The sequence below is a fragment of the Abramis brama genome (assembly GCF_963993115.1).
Source record: "Abramis brama genome assembly, chromosome: 17".
Lineage (NCBI taxonomy): Eukaryota > Metazoa > Chordata > Actinopteri > Cypriniformes > Leuciscidae > Abramis > Abramis brama.
Genome location: NC_139979.1, coordinates 12,455,349 through 12,475,641, shown reverse-complemented (window position 1 = coordinate 12,475,641; position 20,293 = coordinate 12,455,349). Strand labels below are relative to the sequence as shown.

The following is a 20,293-nucleotide window of genomic DNA, read 5'->3' as shown; positions in this document are numbered from 1 at the left end:
GAGATGACTCCAAATGCCAAAAATATGTACTTGAACAGTAAGCAATAATAAAGATAAAGTAATTAAATTCGAGTTTTTCAGCACCTGGAGGAGAGTGTGACTCACATGCATAAACAAAAGCGAAGACTGCATCAACAAACATCAATGTGATACATCTCCAAAACATCAGCAAAATAAAGCAAAAGTGCAGAAATTCCCCTCCATCAATAATACAATGTCTGGCTATGAGTCAGCACTGTGTTTTATGAATTGTGGGCTTTTTATAGTGGTAAGCAAACTATGGTACCAGGATGATGACTCAGATTCTTGACTTCCATGCTTGATAATTTCCACAGAGATTGGTCTGTTTACACACAACACTCTGCTGAAAGATCAATGACAAAACCATCAATATGTGATCTCACACAATCACTTCTCCACTTATCTCTCAACACCAACTAAGAGGAAAGGAAAATGGATTTTATTTTAAGGCTGCCCTATATGTTGCAAAATTAAACGGTGATGAAAAATCTTTAAAGAGTAATACATCAAGTTCATTAGGTAATTCTCTTTTGGGGCTTTTTTTTATATAACAAGTAACTGTATTTCAATCAGGGCCACAAATATACAAAATAAATGTTGTCTGATGATATTCCAGTGGAAAGGTTTTTTTTTTTTTTTTTCACCAGATTGCTTCTTCTATACCATGTTTGTTTTTACAAACTTTTGGATGGCACAAATCTCCAATAATCCCCTTGTGGGTATCCCCAAAAATATAAAACCAGCTATATTCTTCCATGTACAAAGACTCATTTATATTGTGATAAATAAAAGAATAATATAATATGTGTAAAACATTATATGAAAATATTTACTTTTATTAAGTTGACACTGTATCTTTTTTCCACCCACCAATTAGAAAGCAAAATGAAACATAATATAGTATTTTCCTTACAGTTTCATCTTAAAGCAAAAAAGCAGAAACCAACATTAAGCAAAAGTATGCAGACGGCTCCACAAGGAATCCAATAAAAAGATTCTTATGTGAAACATCCTTAAATATTTAATTCAGCAGTGAAATATGTATATTATAATAGTCTTTTGCTACATTTGGATGAAAAACGGTCGAAGGCAAAAAGGCAAAAGTAGACGCATTAATATGCTAACTACTCCACAAGGGATTCAATGATAAGACTAATTTTAAGAGATATCACTATCAGAAACTATTTGTGAAGTGTTTGTTCATGTATGAAGGAGAAAACAAGAAAGAAAAAATAGATAAGATAAGGACATGCATGGCTTTTGTTCTCAGTTCTTTGATCTGCTCCGAATCAAAGATGTCCTGAGCTCCTGGTCCTTCTCCAAAAACAAACTCTGAACTGAACAAAAACTTTGATCCTGAACACCAGACTATCTTTCTTTTGACTGCTGCTTAAAGTTTGAGGATATATATATATTTTTTTATCTTCTAAGCTGGAGAAAGAAGAAATCAATATCTGCACTGAATCAGAGAGTCTGCAGACTTTTTTCTTTCAGCCATATTTCTGGCCAAAACAATGATCCTCTTTCTACTCAAAAACACTTATTTAAATATATTTTCAGCAGACCAACCAAGAGATTGACAAGTTGGCACTGCCTGAGAGTAGCTTTTTTATTGCAACAAATGAATTGTCACCAAGCCTGTACCACCACCATGGTGAGCTGGTCTTTTCAGCAAGGCCAAGCCATTGTGGTGAGATTGAAAAGATGCTGTCAACAGCATTGTTTTCTTTTATCACGCTTATTTTTATCTACTTATTTCTATCTGAAATGTCAAAAATACTTAAACATAAAAACATAAAGCTTTTTTCAACACTAACACACAAAAACAAAAGGGTAGACACACCTGTACAAATAAAAATCTTTATGAATCATTTTTGCAGCTGACTGAATGTGGGTATGTTAATCTTAAAGTACACCACTGCACAATCCAGCCTTAAGATTTTGCCAATATGCTAAATCATTATTCATTTCTGCAAATCCACAATCCAGCAGAGCAACAGAGCAGCACATTTTGTAAAAACAACAATCCAAAACCATCCACTTCCTTTAATTGTTAAAAGTTACACTCTGACTTTTGACCCTGCCATGTTAAGTAAGATGATTGTTAAGAAGGGTTGCCATAGCTGTGGGACACAAACAGATCACGTACCAGTGAAATTCCCCTTCCTCTGCGTGCGATTCTATTTTCAAAATGCTCACCATGTTGTCCACAAAGGTAACAATGTCTTAAGAGTTGTAAAAGGGGGCATTTTTCAATGCTTTCTGGTAAGGTAGTAAAATGTTCTTTCAGTCCAGCGGGGTCTCAGATGGTTGGTGGACATTAATAGTCCCGTTCTAAACAGCAAGCGAAATCTTTACAGGGCTGGACTGCAGGTGTAGGACTTGTACTGAAAGCTGCATTGAATTTGGTCACAACCTCTAAAAATGGTACAAAAGCACTGTCTAATCTATGGAAGCTTGTTTCCGCCACAGAATAAAACATTTTAAAAGATAATTGCGACTTTTTTATCTCACAATTGCGAGTTTACATCTCGGAATTCTGACTTTATTTCAGAATTTAAGTCAGAATTGCGTGAAATAAAGTCGCAATTGCGTGTTATAAAGTCAGAATTGCGAGATATAAAGTCAGAATTGCACGAAATAAAGTCGCAATTGCGTGTTATAAAGTCAGAATTGCGAGATATAAAGTCAGAATTGCGTGAAATAAAGTCGCAATTGCGTGTTATAAAGTCAGAATTCTGACTTTTTTTCTCGCAATTGCGACTTTATATCACGCACTTCTGACTTTATAACACATAATTGCGAGTTTATATCTCGCAATTCTGACATCTTTTCTCAGAATTGTGAGATATTAAGTCCAATTCTAAGGGGGAAAAAAGACAGATTTTTTTTTTTTTTTTTTTACCTCGGAATAGTTTATATCTCACAATTCTGACTTTATAACACGCAATTGCGACTTTATATCATGCAATTCCGACTTTATATCTCCCAATTGCGTGTTATAAAGTCAGAATTGCGTGATATAAAGTCGCAATTGCGAGAAAAAAAGTCAGAATTCTGACTTTATAACACGCAATTGCGACTTTATTTCACGCAATTCTGACTTTATATCTCGCAATTATGACTTTATAACACGCAATTGCGACTTTATTTCACGCAATTATGACTTTATATCTCGCAATTATGACTTTATAACATTCAATTGCGACTTTATTTAATGCAATTCTGACTTTATATCTCGCAATTCTGAGAAATAATGTCAGAATTGCGAGATGTAAACTCGCAATTGTGAGATAAAAAGTCGCAATTATCTTTTAAAATGTTTTATTCTGTGGCGGAAACAAGCTTCCATACTAATCCATCAACTTAAAGTGTAAATTCTGTTAAATAAAAATGAATGTCGCTATTTGTGTTACGGTCAAAGTGACATTTACAAGGAGATAACTTTTATCACTTGCTGCTTTAATTGCTTCTAGCTTTAGTTGTTGTGCCTGTTATTATATAAGGGCTCATTCCCTGTTTGTTTTTTTAAATCAGATTAGTTAATTCACAGCCATAAACCATGATTTTGATTGGACAAAAATGTGTAGCACAGGGAGATTTTTATTCATATGTTTTCCTAGAAGATAAAAACTGTACATTTATATTGTCTAGTTGCTAAAAGTCAATTCTGAAAATGTTTAGTAGTGCACTAACCTATAGATGACTTTAAAGCAAACACGTGAGACTAAAAGCCACAAAACTTGGGTCTCGAAATAAAAGTAAGAGAGTGGAAATAAGATGCCATAGGCCAGACTTGAACCTCAGTTCCCATGAGTCGACACCCCCCTAACCGGGGTTATTTTATTAAAATTAGGAGACATCCTATCTTTTATTAAATTATATAGACTCTGAAGAACCAATTGTATAATGGATGTTAAATAAAATTCCGAGACATCATGGCCAAGAGCGAGTCAAGGCCGGGTAAATATGCAGTCAATCCCTCCGGGCACTCAGTCTGTGGTCAGGCTCATAACCTGTTCTCAAGTATATCGACCCTGACGGTGTTTTTTATTCTTCTTTAATATGCACCACTTTTCCTTTATCATTCCCAAAATGGTCTGTCATCATCTCTTTGTACCAAAAAACAAGTCTCTCCAGCTGTATCATCAGAGCACTGAGGAACAGGACCAGAACAACTAGACAAAAGACTAAATAGGAAACCACAAAGGGGAGGGTTTAAAAGTAACAGAGCGATCCGTGTATTATAGAAGAAAAAAAAATAATTTGTAAAATGAGACTGTGGTTACCAACTATTCAGAAACTCCGAATATAGACAGGAACGAGTACTCAAGTGACTAGAAAGCTTACAATTAAATTCAAAATAAAAAAAAAATAAAAAATTTAATTCTCTGATCAAAACAACTAGACATAACAACTGCAGAAAGTATGTGTTGGGCTCTTTAAACGTGCAAAAGTCACAAAAATGTTACTGAAATCTCACATTTCATCACGGAACCCACTTTGGCACTTGTCAGTGTGCCAAATGTAGCAATTAGCTTTGACTATTAGCTTTGTGTAGCACTGAAAAAAACCCGTAACATTTTAATAGAAAAGATAATTGTAGTGTTGTTAATAGCTTAATACAAGAAGTGTTTGGTACTCCAAATGCTTTCGTTCACTAATATTTGTTGTTAAATGTCGTTACCTGCAGTGAGTTGTTCACAAGCTGCGTGCACTGGTGTCGAACTAAATGAAGACATTTTTCAGCGCTGTCAAACTATACATTAGTATTTCTTTGATTTAAACAGATTGAAGGTTAGGTCATTTGAATTTACACCTCAACAGACGATATAGGTTGACTATATGAATGGGAATCAGGTTTCTCACAATTTTGAGTCCTTCACATCTTAACAATCCCTGGATTCGGACTGCACACTGGTCGACCTGTACTAATTTACTTGAATTTACTTTATTTACTTGTTGTACACTCTTTATTGCGGTGCATTTTGGAATTTGAATGAGTGCACTCGATAACATCCACTATAGACACCACTAAAAATGGCGGCCCTTTCAAATAGTGCCCTATTTAAGGGTATAGGGGCGATTTCTGACACAGCCTTGGTTCAAAAGAATAGAACTGCACTGTTTTTCATGTGTGTTTCTGATTCCCTTAAAAGAATTTGCTTGAACGGTTTATTCATTTGTGAACTGGACTACACTCGTGTGATGTACTGTATGTTTTGATTCATTAAAAGAACTGTCTAATAAGAGTCCTTCGTCCGGGAAATCAGACTGCACCCAATAATCAGGTTGTGTTTTATTCATTCTCTCAAAATAACCATTTTTTGCTGTAATAAGAACCAGTTCTCCATTCACTTGACCGTCCTGAGAACAATACAACCTGACAGCTAGCTCATGTATTTGACGTTAATGTCCAAAGAGTCAAAGGAACAATGCACACATAATTTTCTTTCCAAATGGAACCAATTTTATTGTCTGGAACAATAATTTAATTTCAGCACTTAAATGAGTTATATAAGAGATTTCAGAATTCATATGTGGAGAAGATCCAATTAAAACTCACAAAAGATTATGGTAACACTTTACAATTAAGACCTACCTGTTAACATTAGTAAATGCATTAGCTATGAAGACCTAACAATGAGAAATATATTTTGAAGCATTTATTCATCTTTGTTAATGTAAAAATAGCCTATAGTTCACTGTTTGCTCATGTTAGTTCACAGTGCATTACCTATGTTAACAGACAGCCTTTTGACTTTTAAAAATGTATTAGTAATTGTTGAAATTAACATTGACTAATATTAATAAATACTTAAGTATTATTCATTGTTAATTCATGGTAACTATACCATTACCATTCATTATAAGCTGCTGCTTAGCTTATTCCCATGAGACCTTTTTATTTAGAATAGTTAAAATTACAATGCTGAATCTCATGCTCAGGGATTATAGTAACACGTGAAGTTGTGAAATTAATTACTGTTTTTCAGATTTGATAAAAACAATTTAATGCAAATTTACACACATGTGCATAACATCTGTCGCTATAATTTGCTTTGGTACAATGTGTTTTGGTACAATAATTACCCTCTTTCTCACATGAGAGTCACAACATTGTTTTTTAACCTTGGAGAGCTTTTAAATCCTTCATTAGGTTACCAGCAACTTTCAAATGCCTCACTTCCTCAATACAAAGGCTAAATTGCTATCTGCCTGTCAGGTAAATTCCTCCATGAACTCAAATAGGTCCATTTGTCTGAATCATGGCAGACTGATGTGTTTGCCTTTTGATTTTGTTTAGACAGAAGATGTCAATAATCTTAAATGATCTCAAATGGTTTTGCCATTTTGACAAACATCAGAGAATTATGAACCAAGAGAAGACTGTTTAGAAACATTCAACATTGTTAAAGAATATCTGTTGTTGTTTTTCATTTGCTACACAAGCTGTGCCCTGACAAGGACACTTCACCTCACATCCAATCATGAAACCTCAATGTAGCAGACACAATGACAGTAATAAATAAAGCCAAACAGACATTCTGCTAAGCAAACTGACAAAGCAGGGCAGTGACAATGTTAAGAAAGCATTGGCTATACTTTGCAAGGGCTTTTTCCTGACAGGAAAAGTAAGCATGATGCTTCATTAAACGGTCTTCCATATGGCGTGATTCTCTCCAAAAAATCATGTTTCAGATCCAGAGAAGGCTGGATACTATTACTTAGTGATAGTTTTAACCCACACTTTCATTTTGACTTGAGGAGAAACAGAGTTCAACACATTTCATTTCTTCACAAAAAGCAGCCCCATGAATGCCATCTGAGGGATGAATAAATGAACTAAATAGTCATATTTAGTTAAATAGCCCTGAAATAAGTTAAAGTCTGACAGGTTGGCTCGAGGAGAACGGATATAGATGTAAAACATTACACTTGTTTACACATGCTTTTGTATTGTAATAATATACTGTCTTCTATTTTGACTTTGGTTTCATGTTCACGTCTAGTCAATTTTTAGTGTTTTTGTTTCATTTTTTATGCTTTTCGTTTGTTCTTCCATGTTAGTTGTCAATTTTCTGTATTATTATTATTCACTAAATATACTATTCGGGTTCACAACTTTTAGTGTTGTTTTAGTTTTTATTTTAGTTTTATTAATATTTTAAATTATCTTTTATTTTAATATTTTTAGTTTTCACGTTCATTTTAGTTAGGCTACATTTTTAGTAATTTTTAGTGTTTAGTGTTATTTATTAGATTTCTGAGGATTTTTTTTTTTTAAATATTGCTATTTAAATTTATTTTTATTTCAGTTTTAGTTTTTATTTATATCCAGGTAACAAAATTAAACTTATTTCTTTTTAGTACCAAGGCAACATTTCTTATTTTCATTTAGTATAAGTTTTTAACTAGTTTTCTATTTTCTTTTATTTATGTTAATAATACTTTTACTTGAAGATAATAACCCTGGGCTGAGCCATTTGGTTCTTTGCATTTCTAGTCTTGATCTAAGAATCAGTCAAACGTAATTTAACATACAACCCAAATACACAGGCACAGCAGGAGCCCTCTTAATGCGATAACCATGATCAGAGGCATTTCTCAGTGGACGCGTACACGCTCAAGGATGATTATTATTTTTACAGAGATTCCAATCTACCACAAAATTTATATTTGATAAATATCAAACCACTTCTTATTCTGAAAGCTTTGAAATATTTTCACTTTGGGATTCATGTGTTACTGAATGAAAAGGAGGAAGTTGGGATTGTCTTTTCTTTCCTTTTCTTGACGTTTATCTGAGTGAAACGGCTTCAAAAGCAAGAAATAATTTAGGGCAGACTTAATTTTGTCCATCGGGAATTGACCATCAAGTGTTTACAACAGACTCACACAAGTATAGCTAAACATGCCCCACCCCCCCACCCCACCCCACACACACACACACACAAACAAACACAGAGTGAGATCAAAGGATAAGTTGGAGACTGTTTACCAGTTAGTTAAACCAAAAGTTTCAGCATTTTAAAGTTTTGTCTGATCAAATGAATGTGAAGGTATTTATCTTTTTTATATTTTTATTAACCTAATGAACTAATTATATCATTCTATGTTGTCAGTGACTACAAATGAACTGTCTCTATGCCTTGACTTTTGCCATTAGAACTGAGAGGATATTTCTTATCCTGTAATGTTGGCAAAGGCACAGAGGAATGAAAGGGTAAACTCTAAACAAGAGTGTAAAATAGACTCACACAGACTGACACACACACACAGAGAATTCGCAGGGTTAAGTTGGAGACTGTTTACCAGTTAGTTGAGCCATACAAACAAACAAACAAACAAAATCTAAACTGTAACAGAAAGGAGTCTTTGATCATGTCTATATACACTCACCTAAAGGATTATTAGGAACACCATACTAATACTGTGTTTGACCCCCTTTCGCCTTCAGAACTGCCTTAATTCTACGTGGCATTGATTCAACAAGGTGCTGAAAGCATTCTTTAGAAATGTTGGCCCATATTGATAGGATAGCATCTTGCAGTTGATGGAGATTTGTGGGATGCACATCCAGGGCATGAAGCTCCCGTTCCACCACATCCCAAAGATGCTCTATTGGGTTGAGATCTGGTGACTGTGGGGGCCATTTTAGTACAGTGAACTCATTGTCATGTTCAAGAAACCAATTTGAAATGATTCGAGCTTTGTGACATGGTGCATTATCCTGCTGGAAGTAGCCATCAGAGGATGGGTACATGGTGGTCATAAAGGGATGGACATGGTCAGAAACAATGCTCAGGTAGGCCGTGGCATTTAAACGATGCCCAATTGGCACTAAGGGGCCTAAAGTGTGCCAAGAAAACATCCCCACACCATTACACCACCACCACCAGCCTGCACAGTGGTAACAAGGCATGATGGATCCATGTTCTCATTCTGTTTACGCCAAATTCTGACTCTACCATCTGAATGTCTCAACAGAAATCGAGACTCATCAGACCAGGCAACATTTTTCCAGTCTTCAACTGTCCAATTTTGGTGAGCTTGTGCAAATTGTAGCCTCTTTTTCCTATTTGTAGTGGAGATGAGTGGTACCCGGTGGGGTCTTCTGCTGTTGTAGCCCATCCGCCTCAAGGTTGTGCGTGTTGTGGCTTCACAAATGCTTTGCTGCATACCTCGGTTGTAACGAGTGGTTATTTCAGTCAAAGTTGCTCTTCTATCAGCTTGAATCAGTCGGCCCATTCTCCTCTGACCTCTAGCATCAACAAGGCATTTTCGCCCACAGGACTGCCGCATACTGGATGTTTTTCCCTTTTCACACCATTCTTTGTAAACCCTAGAAATGGTTGTGCGTGAAAATCCCAGTAACTGAGCAGATTGTGAAATACTCAGACCGGCCCATCTGGCACCAACAACCATGCCACGCTCAAAATTGCTTAAATCACCTTTCTTTCCCATTCTGACATTCAGTTTGGAGTTCAGGAGATTGTCTTGACCAGGACCACACCCCTAAATGCATTGAAGCAACTGCCATGCGATTGGTTGATTAGATAATTGCATTAATGAGAAATTGAACAGGTGTTCCTAATAATCCTTTAGGTGAGTGTATATATCCACATGCAATAGCTAATAAAAGTAATTATGTCTGAAAACACTGTTCTAAGCAACAAGGCTTTTCTCTACTCTGTTTAAAAATAGGCCTATGCTGCAATCTTGTGCTATAGTACTATATTTAAGTATGTATGTACTATATTTAATTTTCAACCAGATAGAACAAACTTCCTGTTTTCCTTTTTTCGCCATAAATTCGTTGCCTCGCCATGGCCAATCTGTTTGAGATATCAAAAATCCGCTTGCAATTTGGCACTCTCAATGTCTTGGCTTCATGCTGATCGAGCTTTGTGGTGATCAGATGAATCCCCTTGGGGGAGTATATGAAGAGTTTCGATGCAAAAGCCTCTAAGTGCCATCTGAAATTTTCTTCTAGAATGATCATTTTTATCAAGCTCATATATTTAAGTTCAATAATTTCACTTAAATGGCAATGCAAATTACCACTTAGAGGCACTTAGAGGCTTTTGCATCTGAACTCTTCATATATAATTTCCCAGACATTCGTTTTTAAAACAACCCATAATAGCCGACTTCCTGTTGGGCTGGCGTGTGACTTAAGAGTGCAAAAGTTGTTTGGCCCGATAACATCTATAAGTGTATGAAGTTTCATTACTGTAGGTGAAAAGGGGTGCGCTACAGAGCCCCTCAAATACAACCATATAAAAGGGTGCGCCACAGAACCCCAGACTTTGGGACATGTTCTAGTCTTCTTGTATGAACCTGAATTCATTTGACCCTTGATTGCTGACGTAGTGACTGTTCAGCATCGCTCCTCTGGGGCTATATGGCGCCGGGAACTTAATTTGACACCATTCATTCACATCCTCCTTACATCTAGTTAAGTCATTCACTTGCCCACCCACAGGGTGGCCATCCATGTGAAAAACTGCACATCTTTAAGAAAACAAAAGACAAAAAGGAGGTAGACTTAAGAGCCTAAAAAAATCCTTCTCTTTGAGCAAAGATTGTGACCACTCTACCCATCTGAGCATTAAAGGCAAGCAAGCACAAAATTCAGAGCAGATTTAAAATCCCATGAGCCCTTCAAAAAGAGATTACTCTCACCCATTCCTCACAAAACACTCGGTATAGGTAATAAATGTAGAGTTTCTCAAATCTGATAAGAACTGGATTCATTTACTGTAAGTTGCTGTTTATGTTGTTTTACATATTGGATCATTCCCATCACAGTTCTCCTTTAATTTTAACTGCTTTAGTGCATGAGAATATGTAGGCCTAAAAGATTATGTCAAAGCTACTGACATTAATATGACTGTTCTGTAAAGCCTTGATATGTGTAATAAGTTGGTTGACCTTCAATTGTCAAAATATTCCAGAGCATATATGCTCTCATTAGAGCTGTCCATCACTTCATCGCATTAGGTCTGACATAATTTATTTAGCCTTATTATTTAAATCATGACAGATAGATACAAAGTCAAACGATTTGGATTTAAAATCTAATTTGACAACCAAAGGAAAAGCCTTGTTCAAAATCAATAAATAAGATTGGACAGCTACAAATTCTTGTATACTGATTATCAAAACATATGTAATGTCGGTTTTATAGCAATATTATTTATATAATTTGTTGCATATTCACTTGAATCGCTTCTATCAAGGTTTGTCAAATCATATTATATTTTACATAGCAGCTAATCAATAACAGCCCTGGGGTGTGATTCATGGAGCGGAAATAGAAAACATGGAGTGGATCTAAAGTGGAATGACTGTAAATGTGAATGTGATATTTAATAAAGAAGTTAATGTTGAGCATTGTACCTTTAAGACACAACATTGCCACTTTGCTTTCTCACAGCCAAAATAACTTTGTGGGTCTCCGAGGAACAAACAGTGAGTTTAGTCCTTGAATAAATCAGTGTGACTGAACAAATCCACTGAGTAAATGATTCAATGACTCACTCATGAAGACAGTTCTTTGATTTGTTCCTGAATGAATCTGCGTTTTTGAACAAATCAGTTGGAATGAATTTGTTCAATGATTCACTCATACAGACTGCCACCTTCTGGTGTATCAATGTAACATGCAGAAACAGAAAAAATCAGATCATGTAAATTAGTTCAAATAACCTCAAAGGACTTACATTTGCAAAATTTTGGATGTACTAAAAAATAGAAATAGAAATAATTTGCAGAGGTCATCAAATTGTGGGAGAACTTAGGCTACTTTATATAACTGTGTGCAAATCATAAGATGGGCTAATTATTTGGCCTCATGTGCACTTTATAAATAATTGTCATTTTCTGGGAACTAAATTTTAACCACACTAAAATTAAGTAAATTTTATCAGGTTTCTTCCTGATAAAGTCTGGAAAATATTTTTACGTATTTTTAGCTAAACATTTGCACATGAAAAAGCCCAGATATGACAAATATTTGCTATTGTGGTCGACGAAACAATAATTGATATCCGATGTTTATTTACTAATAAATTGTCAAAATGTGTTTATGTTCAAACGCATAGCATAAACATATGATTAAATTTACCTCCTGTACATATTATGATGGTAAAAATGTATTCTAATATCAGAGACTAATCGTTTCCAAGCTAAATTACACTAATGAATTACATCATGTCTCAGTTAGAAATACTGTTCTGCTGAAACACTGTCTGGAACCTTACAATTTGTCAAAGAGAAAAATGTGAAGGACAAATGAGCAGGGAGATTGCGATCAGAAGGCTATTCTGTGCATGCATGCTTGTGTGTGTATGTGTGTAGAGGAGTTGGATAAGGGTGACTGGCACTTAATCTCTCTGTGAACAGTAGAGCACTTTCCTCATTTAACCACTTCGCTCACATCTAGTGCTGGAATGCTTTACTGCTACACTGTGGGTGGTCAGTCTCCTCTCCTATATGCACCTGGGCACACCTGGGTTGCCATACATATATACACACACTACTGGAGCCCACCTAGAAAGATGTGACCGACATCAGCACCTGACCCTCCCTGAGAACTCCGTCCAGACAAAACGAAGTCTGTTCCATCAACCTTTCATTAGCATACTGACTCAACACACACATTTATAAGAATCTCAGCTGCATGTATAGGCACTGTCCTTATCTTCTGTAATGCCCACAGTTCCTTAGGTTACCAGCATCTTTCAAATGCCTCGCTTCCTCAATATAAAGGGTAAATTGCTATCTGCCTGTCAGGTAAATTCCTCCATAAACTGTCCATTCAAATAGATCCATTTGTCTGAATCATGGGAGACTGGTATGTTTGCCTTTTGATTTTGTTTAGACAGAAGATGTCAATTATCTTAAATTATCTCAAATGGTTTTGCCATTTTGACAAACATCAGATAATTATGAGCCAAGAGAAGACTGTTTAGAAACATTCAACATTGTTAAAGATTATCTTGCTACACAAGCTGTGCCCTGACAAGGACACTTAACCTCACATCCAATCATGAAACCTCAATGTAGCAGACACAATGACAGTAATAAATAAAGCCAAACAGACATTCTGCAGAAGCTGGTCTAAGCAAACTGACAAAGCAGGGCAGTGACAATGTTAAGAAACCATTGGCTATACTTTGCAAGGGCTTTTTCCTGACAGGAAAAGTAAACATGATGCTTCATTAAACGGTCTTCCATATGGCGTGATTCTGCATCCTCAACGCCCAGAGAATATTTCTAGAGCTTATAGGGTAGAAGTGAAACTAATTAAAATGTCTGAGATGCTAACCAAACATCTTTAGTTAGTTTTAATGTCAGAAAAAAACCCATTCGTTTCTGGCATGAAACATTTTAAAATCTGGTCCTATGGTGGTTCAGCATAAAGTAGGTATTTTTCTTCCATTAAGATTTACTTTATGCACCCTTCTGCATATGAAAAAAAAAACCCATTAGCATTCAAATGAAGGCACCTGCATTTTCATTTTGTCATATTGGAAGAAAGCATCTGCAGGGGGAGATGAAAATGTTATGGTCTCTGCCAACACTCAAAAAAGTGGAATTAGTGGAACTTTCGGTGGAATTAAATTGAATGTAATGAAAACTTGGAGTAGTACAGTGTAACATATCACTGTCTATATTTCTTTGACTAACTATTCAAAATATTACTACATTGGCTGGCAGTTGGCTGATAATTTTATGGTATACAAAAGCAAATTAAGTCATTTTTTATTTAGTATAGGGCTAAATTACATAATCATGGATGGATGAAAATATAACGCTTGAATATCCAACATGTATCTGTCTGTCTGAACGTAAATTCCTGATATAATAGCCAATAAAAAATAATTAATATTCTTCAAATATCAAGGGCTAAGTAGACTTACATTTTATAAATTTAAATTGATTCATGCTAGCAGAAAATGAAAGTGTGACAAATTGTGCAACCAAATATTAGTGATATAGCCTACTTGTACTGACAAACAGATTTGATCTAGTTCATTAAAAAAATGTCAAAATGTCAAAATCAAGCAAGATTCAAACCTTTCACGCTTAACATTCAAGGGGAAATGAGCATTCAATTTGAACAAAGCAACTGCACTACCAAAATATGGTCTTTCTTTGAAGTGAAGAAATGAAAAGCTCAGTGCTTGGTTACACTTGACAGTCTTTGACTTTTTGCTTATTTTATTTACCTCACCCATATTTGCTTTCATTTAAATGCAAAACTATACATATTATGGAAAACCTCAACCCACTTTGAGATTAAACACACCACATATGTGAACAGAACAAGACAAACATGTGTGCCAGGGAGGCAGATGTAAGAAAGTATGTTTAAAATAGGACACAATTGTCCAATTTAGATCATTCTTTCCACAACTGCAAAGGTTGTTGTCATCAGAATGCTAAAGCCAAGTGATGATTGCTGAAATGGGGTCAATGCTCTGGTTAGCCTGGTCCACTTAGCCCCTGTTGGTAGATGCTGGAACTACATTACTGTACATGGCAGCCAAAAACATGTTTATTCTGTGGTCATCAGTTGTCCTGAACATTATAAAGCATGTAGCAACTGCAATTGAAATGAAAGAGAAAGCTAACAGATACATTTCCCAAAATAGCTCTTTCCCTGTAACAATAGCTCAGTGCCACTTTGAGGCAATTGGCACAAACAACAACCACAAGGGGGCCTTAAAGTCTCCAATGCTCAGCCCAGAAGGTGCCACATTTCCAACTGAGCTCTTGTTTTCCACAGCAAGTTGAATGGGCATCTGTTAGTCACCTGTGCTCCTAAAAGCACATTTCCCCATGTGAAACAAGATCTCGGCTTGGACGCTAGGAGAGTTTTGTGCTGCGTTGTTTGAGTTTTCGGTCTCTGGCATGGCGTGAAGCCAGAGGCTAGTGCTGTTGGCCTCGATTCACACAGGCGGTCATTAATGAGAGATAAAGCAGAGACACAGAAGAGGTCTGTGGAGAGCAGGGCCAGCTCCCTCTTTCTCTCCTTTGCTCCACAGAGACCTCTTTCTCCTCACTCTAGTCTCTTACTGTGCAAAGCTTCCCACAAACAGGGATAATATCCTGCACCTCAGGCAGACACAGGGAAGGGCTGTTGAGAAGGGAGGAGGTCAGAGGGGATGCCGGGGAGGGGCGCTGCGTAAACTCCAGCTTGTGGACGTGAGGCCTTTACATTTTCAATCCCACAGCATCAATTAGCATGTTGTCCTCTCTGCTTCTCAGCAGCTAAGAGCGAGGAAAAGTGAGAACACTCAAGCCCTGTGATCACCAGGCCCGTGGGAAGGCAACAATACACCAATGGAGAACCACAGAGTACCGAGTGTACAGCCTCGCACGGCTCCTCTCAGGGGTCATTTCCTACCTTCTCTCTTAATTTCCTTGTTTTGGTTCATGAGTTGTGAAGGTTGGTTTTTCATAAGGCTGCATGAAAGAGCAAATGGTTCACTCGATGGTGGACTTTATTTACAAGCGAGTATCACTATCTAAGCGTAAACTAAAACCCACCAGATGAATGACATATGCCACTGATTACACAAACATGAAGCTTAGCAATGTCCAACTGACACATCATAGTCAGAAAAATAACAGGGCACAAACAATGACGTAAGCACTTGTCCAAAGTACTGTGTGATCAAACATTTGCATTGGTTCGATGGTAACAAGTAGAGAGGCACTTCAAGAGCGTCCGCACACTCCACCAAAGAAAAAAGTCATCAATGAAGCGAGATAAAAATCAATGCTTTACTATAGGAAGGGCTTTTTGTCTATGCACCTCATTTGGACTAATTTTAAGGTGCAGTGAGTTCTTAACTATTCTTCTGATGGTAACAATCCTTAACAAGTTATCTATCCATCCATCCATCCATCTATCTATCCTAATCAATGGTTTATCACGCAAACATCCATTTTTTATTAACTTTTCTAAATAAAAAATACTCAAAATGCGCATTTCTTTATATTTCAGTTCATTTTAATGTTATTTCCTTATATTCAAATTCAAATAAATGTAACTCTGCATCCCGCATCCATTCTCAATTCAGCTCTTAAAGGGATACTCCACTTTAAAATGAAAATTTTATGACAGTTTCTGGTCTCATTGACTTCCATAGTATATTTTTTTCCTACTATGGAAGTCAATGAGACCAGAAACTGTCTGGTTACTGACATTCTTCTAAATATCTTCCTTTCTGTTCAGCAGAAGAAAGAAATTCATACAGGTTTGAAACAACACGAGGGTGAGTATATGATGACAGAATTTTCATTTTAAAGTGGAGTATCCCTTTAATGGACCTCGACCGTGAATATGACTTAATGTCCTTTAACACTTTAGCTGCTTGCATATCACGGTGCTAATTACAATATATATTGCACACAGTCTTTTGTGCTTCTTATGTTTATGTAATCCTCTTTCCTTCCTTATAATGACTGCAGAGATTTCACATTTCACACAATTTTCCTGACACCTTCAACAAAGACAGCAAACTCCAAGGCCTCTCTTTTAATTAATCTCATTAAATCACGTCTCGGTCTATAAAACAAGACAATAACACTGAATTGAGCTCATTAGAGTATGAGACGTGGGTGGAACTGGAAAGCCACATCATAAAAACATGAAAGAGTTAGACTTGCTCTCACACCCCGAAGCACCGCATGAGCTTTAAGTTGTGGCACCAGTCTAGAAACTTCCAGCACCACAGGAACAGGAGCCACATAAATGTGAGCCATTAATCCAATATTTTTTTGATACCAGGAAAAGGGACTTTTAAGGGTAATTAAGTGACACCTAAAGAAACACTTTACTTCGAAATCATACTGTATGCGATCATAAGTTAGTTTATCTAAATTGAATTTAGCAGACTGAACAAAAATGCACATCAACTGAAAATCTGTTGAAATCGACACTGTGCCCGCAACATGCCCCTGAGCCAATCTAAACTTAGTTTATTTTATTTTGCATTTTGAACTCAATATCTCAGGTATAAATATTTAACATCTCGCAGTTACAGAAACGCCTTTTCAGATTAACATGGTGTAAAAACACAGCCTATATTCTTGAAAAACAGCATCATGACCTCTATAATGAGTGGGTCACTGAAAATGTCTTACTTCAATAGCCAGTTCTGATTAAAGAGTGCCTTTGCGTCTTTTATAGGCCTAAGAAAATGTTATTTTTTAGCTGGGGTCAACATAGCTGAAATGACTGTGAAATGAGTGTGCACTAAAAAAAGACAACACAGACCTTTGATCTTCATACCTCAACCAACCCTATGCATTCATGTATACATAAAGACACTTTTCAGAACTTTCTGGTAGTGTGCACCTGGTTTGAAAATATGACCTCATTCTGTGGCGTCTCTGGTGCAGATTAGAAGTCATTAACCTTAACGACAGGCACCGTGCTGTGTTGTCATCAGTAGCCTACCTTACCTGTGGCAGAGTGCCAAAAGACGTGACGTCTGATCAGACTATGGTCCTTCATTTCAGGACGGGAAACTGATGCAAAGGGTTCAAGAGGACGTAAAGTCCACCTTAAAGAAAACAAAAGTGCAGAGTGCAGGCACACGCAGCAGAAGACTGGAAAAGTTCAAAGAGAAATTAACCAAAGGTCAGGGACAGTGAGATACAACTGTGGGTCAAACAGTGACAGATTAACTCTAATAAATATAAAGGCAAATAAATAAATAAAGTATTTATATATAGTGTTATGCAAATTCAAGATTTTGTAAAGTAAATTGTGCTCTAAAATTAACCAGGGATAAGAGCAAAAATGCTACTTAAATGGGCTATATAATGTAAGAATTTTCATATATTAATTGCTTTTTTATTACCAATGTGTGAACAGCTTGTAACGAAACTTAAAAAATGAGACCGTCCTCGACTTCCTAGGTTGTCTGAAAGCCTGTAGACTGATTTTTATGTAAAGGACACAAGGGGAAATCAAATCAAAAGGATATGACGTTTACGCGCGCTCACCAGAGCCTCTCTTCCATCCAATAACACATAAATGAAAGCTTATAAAATGTACAGGATAATGCCGAAAGAGCCATAATGTCAAGTCAATTTGTCAAGTAAAGAAAAGGGATTAACTATCTCACATAGTCAGATCTATTTAGTCTATACTCTCAAATATAGGCTACTTTATATTCAAACTATCATAACAGTGTAATTTTAATTACCTCATCTGTCGAAATGATGATGGTGAATTGCAGAGCTCGTGCAAACATATCCACGTCGCTATGATCAGATGCTTTCTTAACTGATACTTTCTCACTGCTGTCATTCTTTGTTGTGTTTATTTTGTTATTGAGAGAAAAGCGCGTAGAACATATTTACATATTCATCTAAACGTGGCTGTAAACGGCATCTGGATCTTCGTTAACTGTATATCTGTAGCAAAAGAATTTACAACTTATTTTTACTACAAAGCGAAGAAGAAGAAAAAAACATTCTTGAATCACGTTCAGTGTCACGTCAGGTGTGCACGAGTGCGAGCAGCACGAGCAATAAGTTGCTGCAGTTCACTTAACGGCCACCGGTGTCGCTAATAACAAGGGTTTCTGATTTCTACATGTAGAACATTTAAAGTGAAAAAATGTCCTCCATTATTCATAATCTTAAAATGTGTTGTTTAGTGCCTTTGCAGTGCAGTCATAGTTAGCGACCTGTAGCTTCACTGTCTCAGAGGATGAAAATGAGATTAAAAGTCATCTCTGAATGTGGAGAAAACAAATAGGCTAATTAAAACGGAAATGTCAATCTGGCAGTCAGAGAGCTAAATAATATTATAATCAGACAAAAATATATTCTAATGGAGCTTTTACTCTTACTGTGTTATGATATCTTGTGCATTATTTATAAGAACTAGGCCTATAATTTGATTTTTTAAGGAAATAGCAATACCTTTTTCAATTAATTAATTAATTTAAATGACTTGATTCATTTGGAATCACTATAATGGGTGATGCATTTTTGTTTTGTTATGTCTGAATAAAAAAACAATGCTCTGAAAATAAATTCCAAGGGACATACATTGATCTACCCCTTTAAATGTTTTCTCTATCAACTGGTAGGAGGTTTAGGAGGTTTGGACGTCATCACACAGAGTAAAGAGAAGAATCTAAACATCAACCCCACAAAAACATACATACCAATCGATTGCTCAAGGTCAGTAATGTTTACATTCAAGGTCAGAATGAAAAAAGTGCAATGTTATTTCACTCACTGGAATTTTTTTCGCAAGCATTTTTTGTAGTGACCTGAAAGTGTTAATAAAAAAAGCCTGTACTGTCTGTAACAATATACATAGGCTAAGTTACCACTGAACTAGCAGGTGGAAAGGCAGGGCTAAAACTTTATTTTACTTTATTTAAAAAAATTACCTGTAATTATTGGTACACTGGAGAGCTATGCACTTCATGATCCAAAGAGTGAATGTTTTAACTACAATTTAAGAAGCTTAGCATAGCATAGCTCTGTTAATATAAACATTTTTTTTAATGTTTAACTCAATAGATAGCACGATCATTTAAGCAAACAAAGTAAATATTTTGCAGCATCATGGTCGCATCCAGTGTGAGTTCTTGAGGTGATGCCACAGCAACCACTGGTCAGCACCTTGGACAGAGGCTGCTTGTTGATCTTACCAAAAGATTATAAAAATAAGGTTATTGGTCTTATTCTTATTCTTTATTTTGTTTTATAGCGAAATATGGGACTTACTACTAGGATTCGTATACGGATAATTATACGCTGGTAAATCAATGTAGACTGTTAAAAGAAAACTTCGTGCGCTGATCCTGAAGGTGGCACGTCACGGCCCACGTCAGTTCAAGAGCACCTGTAAACTAACGGACTTGCTTTAAAAACAAGCAGCAACCGCTAACAAAGCAAGCGTGTGGCCCTTTAAGTCTAATTATAGTTCCTCTCGAAACTGATATCCACTGCCCTGCTGTCGTATTAGCAAACAGTCAACACAAAATGTTATTTAAAAAAAAAAACCGTCAAAAGGTTATTAAAACAACTAATTTTTACCTTATTCAGGTGGGGGTTGCGTGTAACATCATACCCCCTCTTCTTGGTGTAAACAAAGGTCTTGGTTTGATCTGCTGACTTCTGCATCTCCCACTCGACAGATTCCTGTTTGACTAAAGCGTGTGCCATGTTGCTTCCCCTTTAAATAGCGCTGAACTCAACAAGTGCACGCGCTGCATCA

The 20,293-nt window shown here is 36.3% G+C and overlaps 1 protein-coding gene across 1 annotated transcript in view; it reads right to left on the bottom strand.

The window, feature by feature from the left end:
- me1 (malic enzyme 1, NADP(+)-dependent, cytosolic) overlaps positions 1-20,266 on the bottom strand; it is an 84,922-nt gene extending 64,656 nt beyond the window's left edge. The window contains exon 1 of the mRNA XM_084088864.1: positions 20,113-20,266. Coding sequence (XP_083944990.1) covers positions 20,113-20,241 — 129 coding nt within the window. The 5' untranslated portion in view covers positions 20,242-20,266. The remainder of the gene's footprint in view (positions 1-20,112) is intronic.
- Between the last annotated feature and the right edge of the window lie 27 nt (positions 20,267-20,293).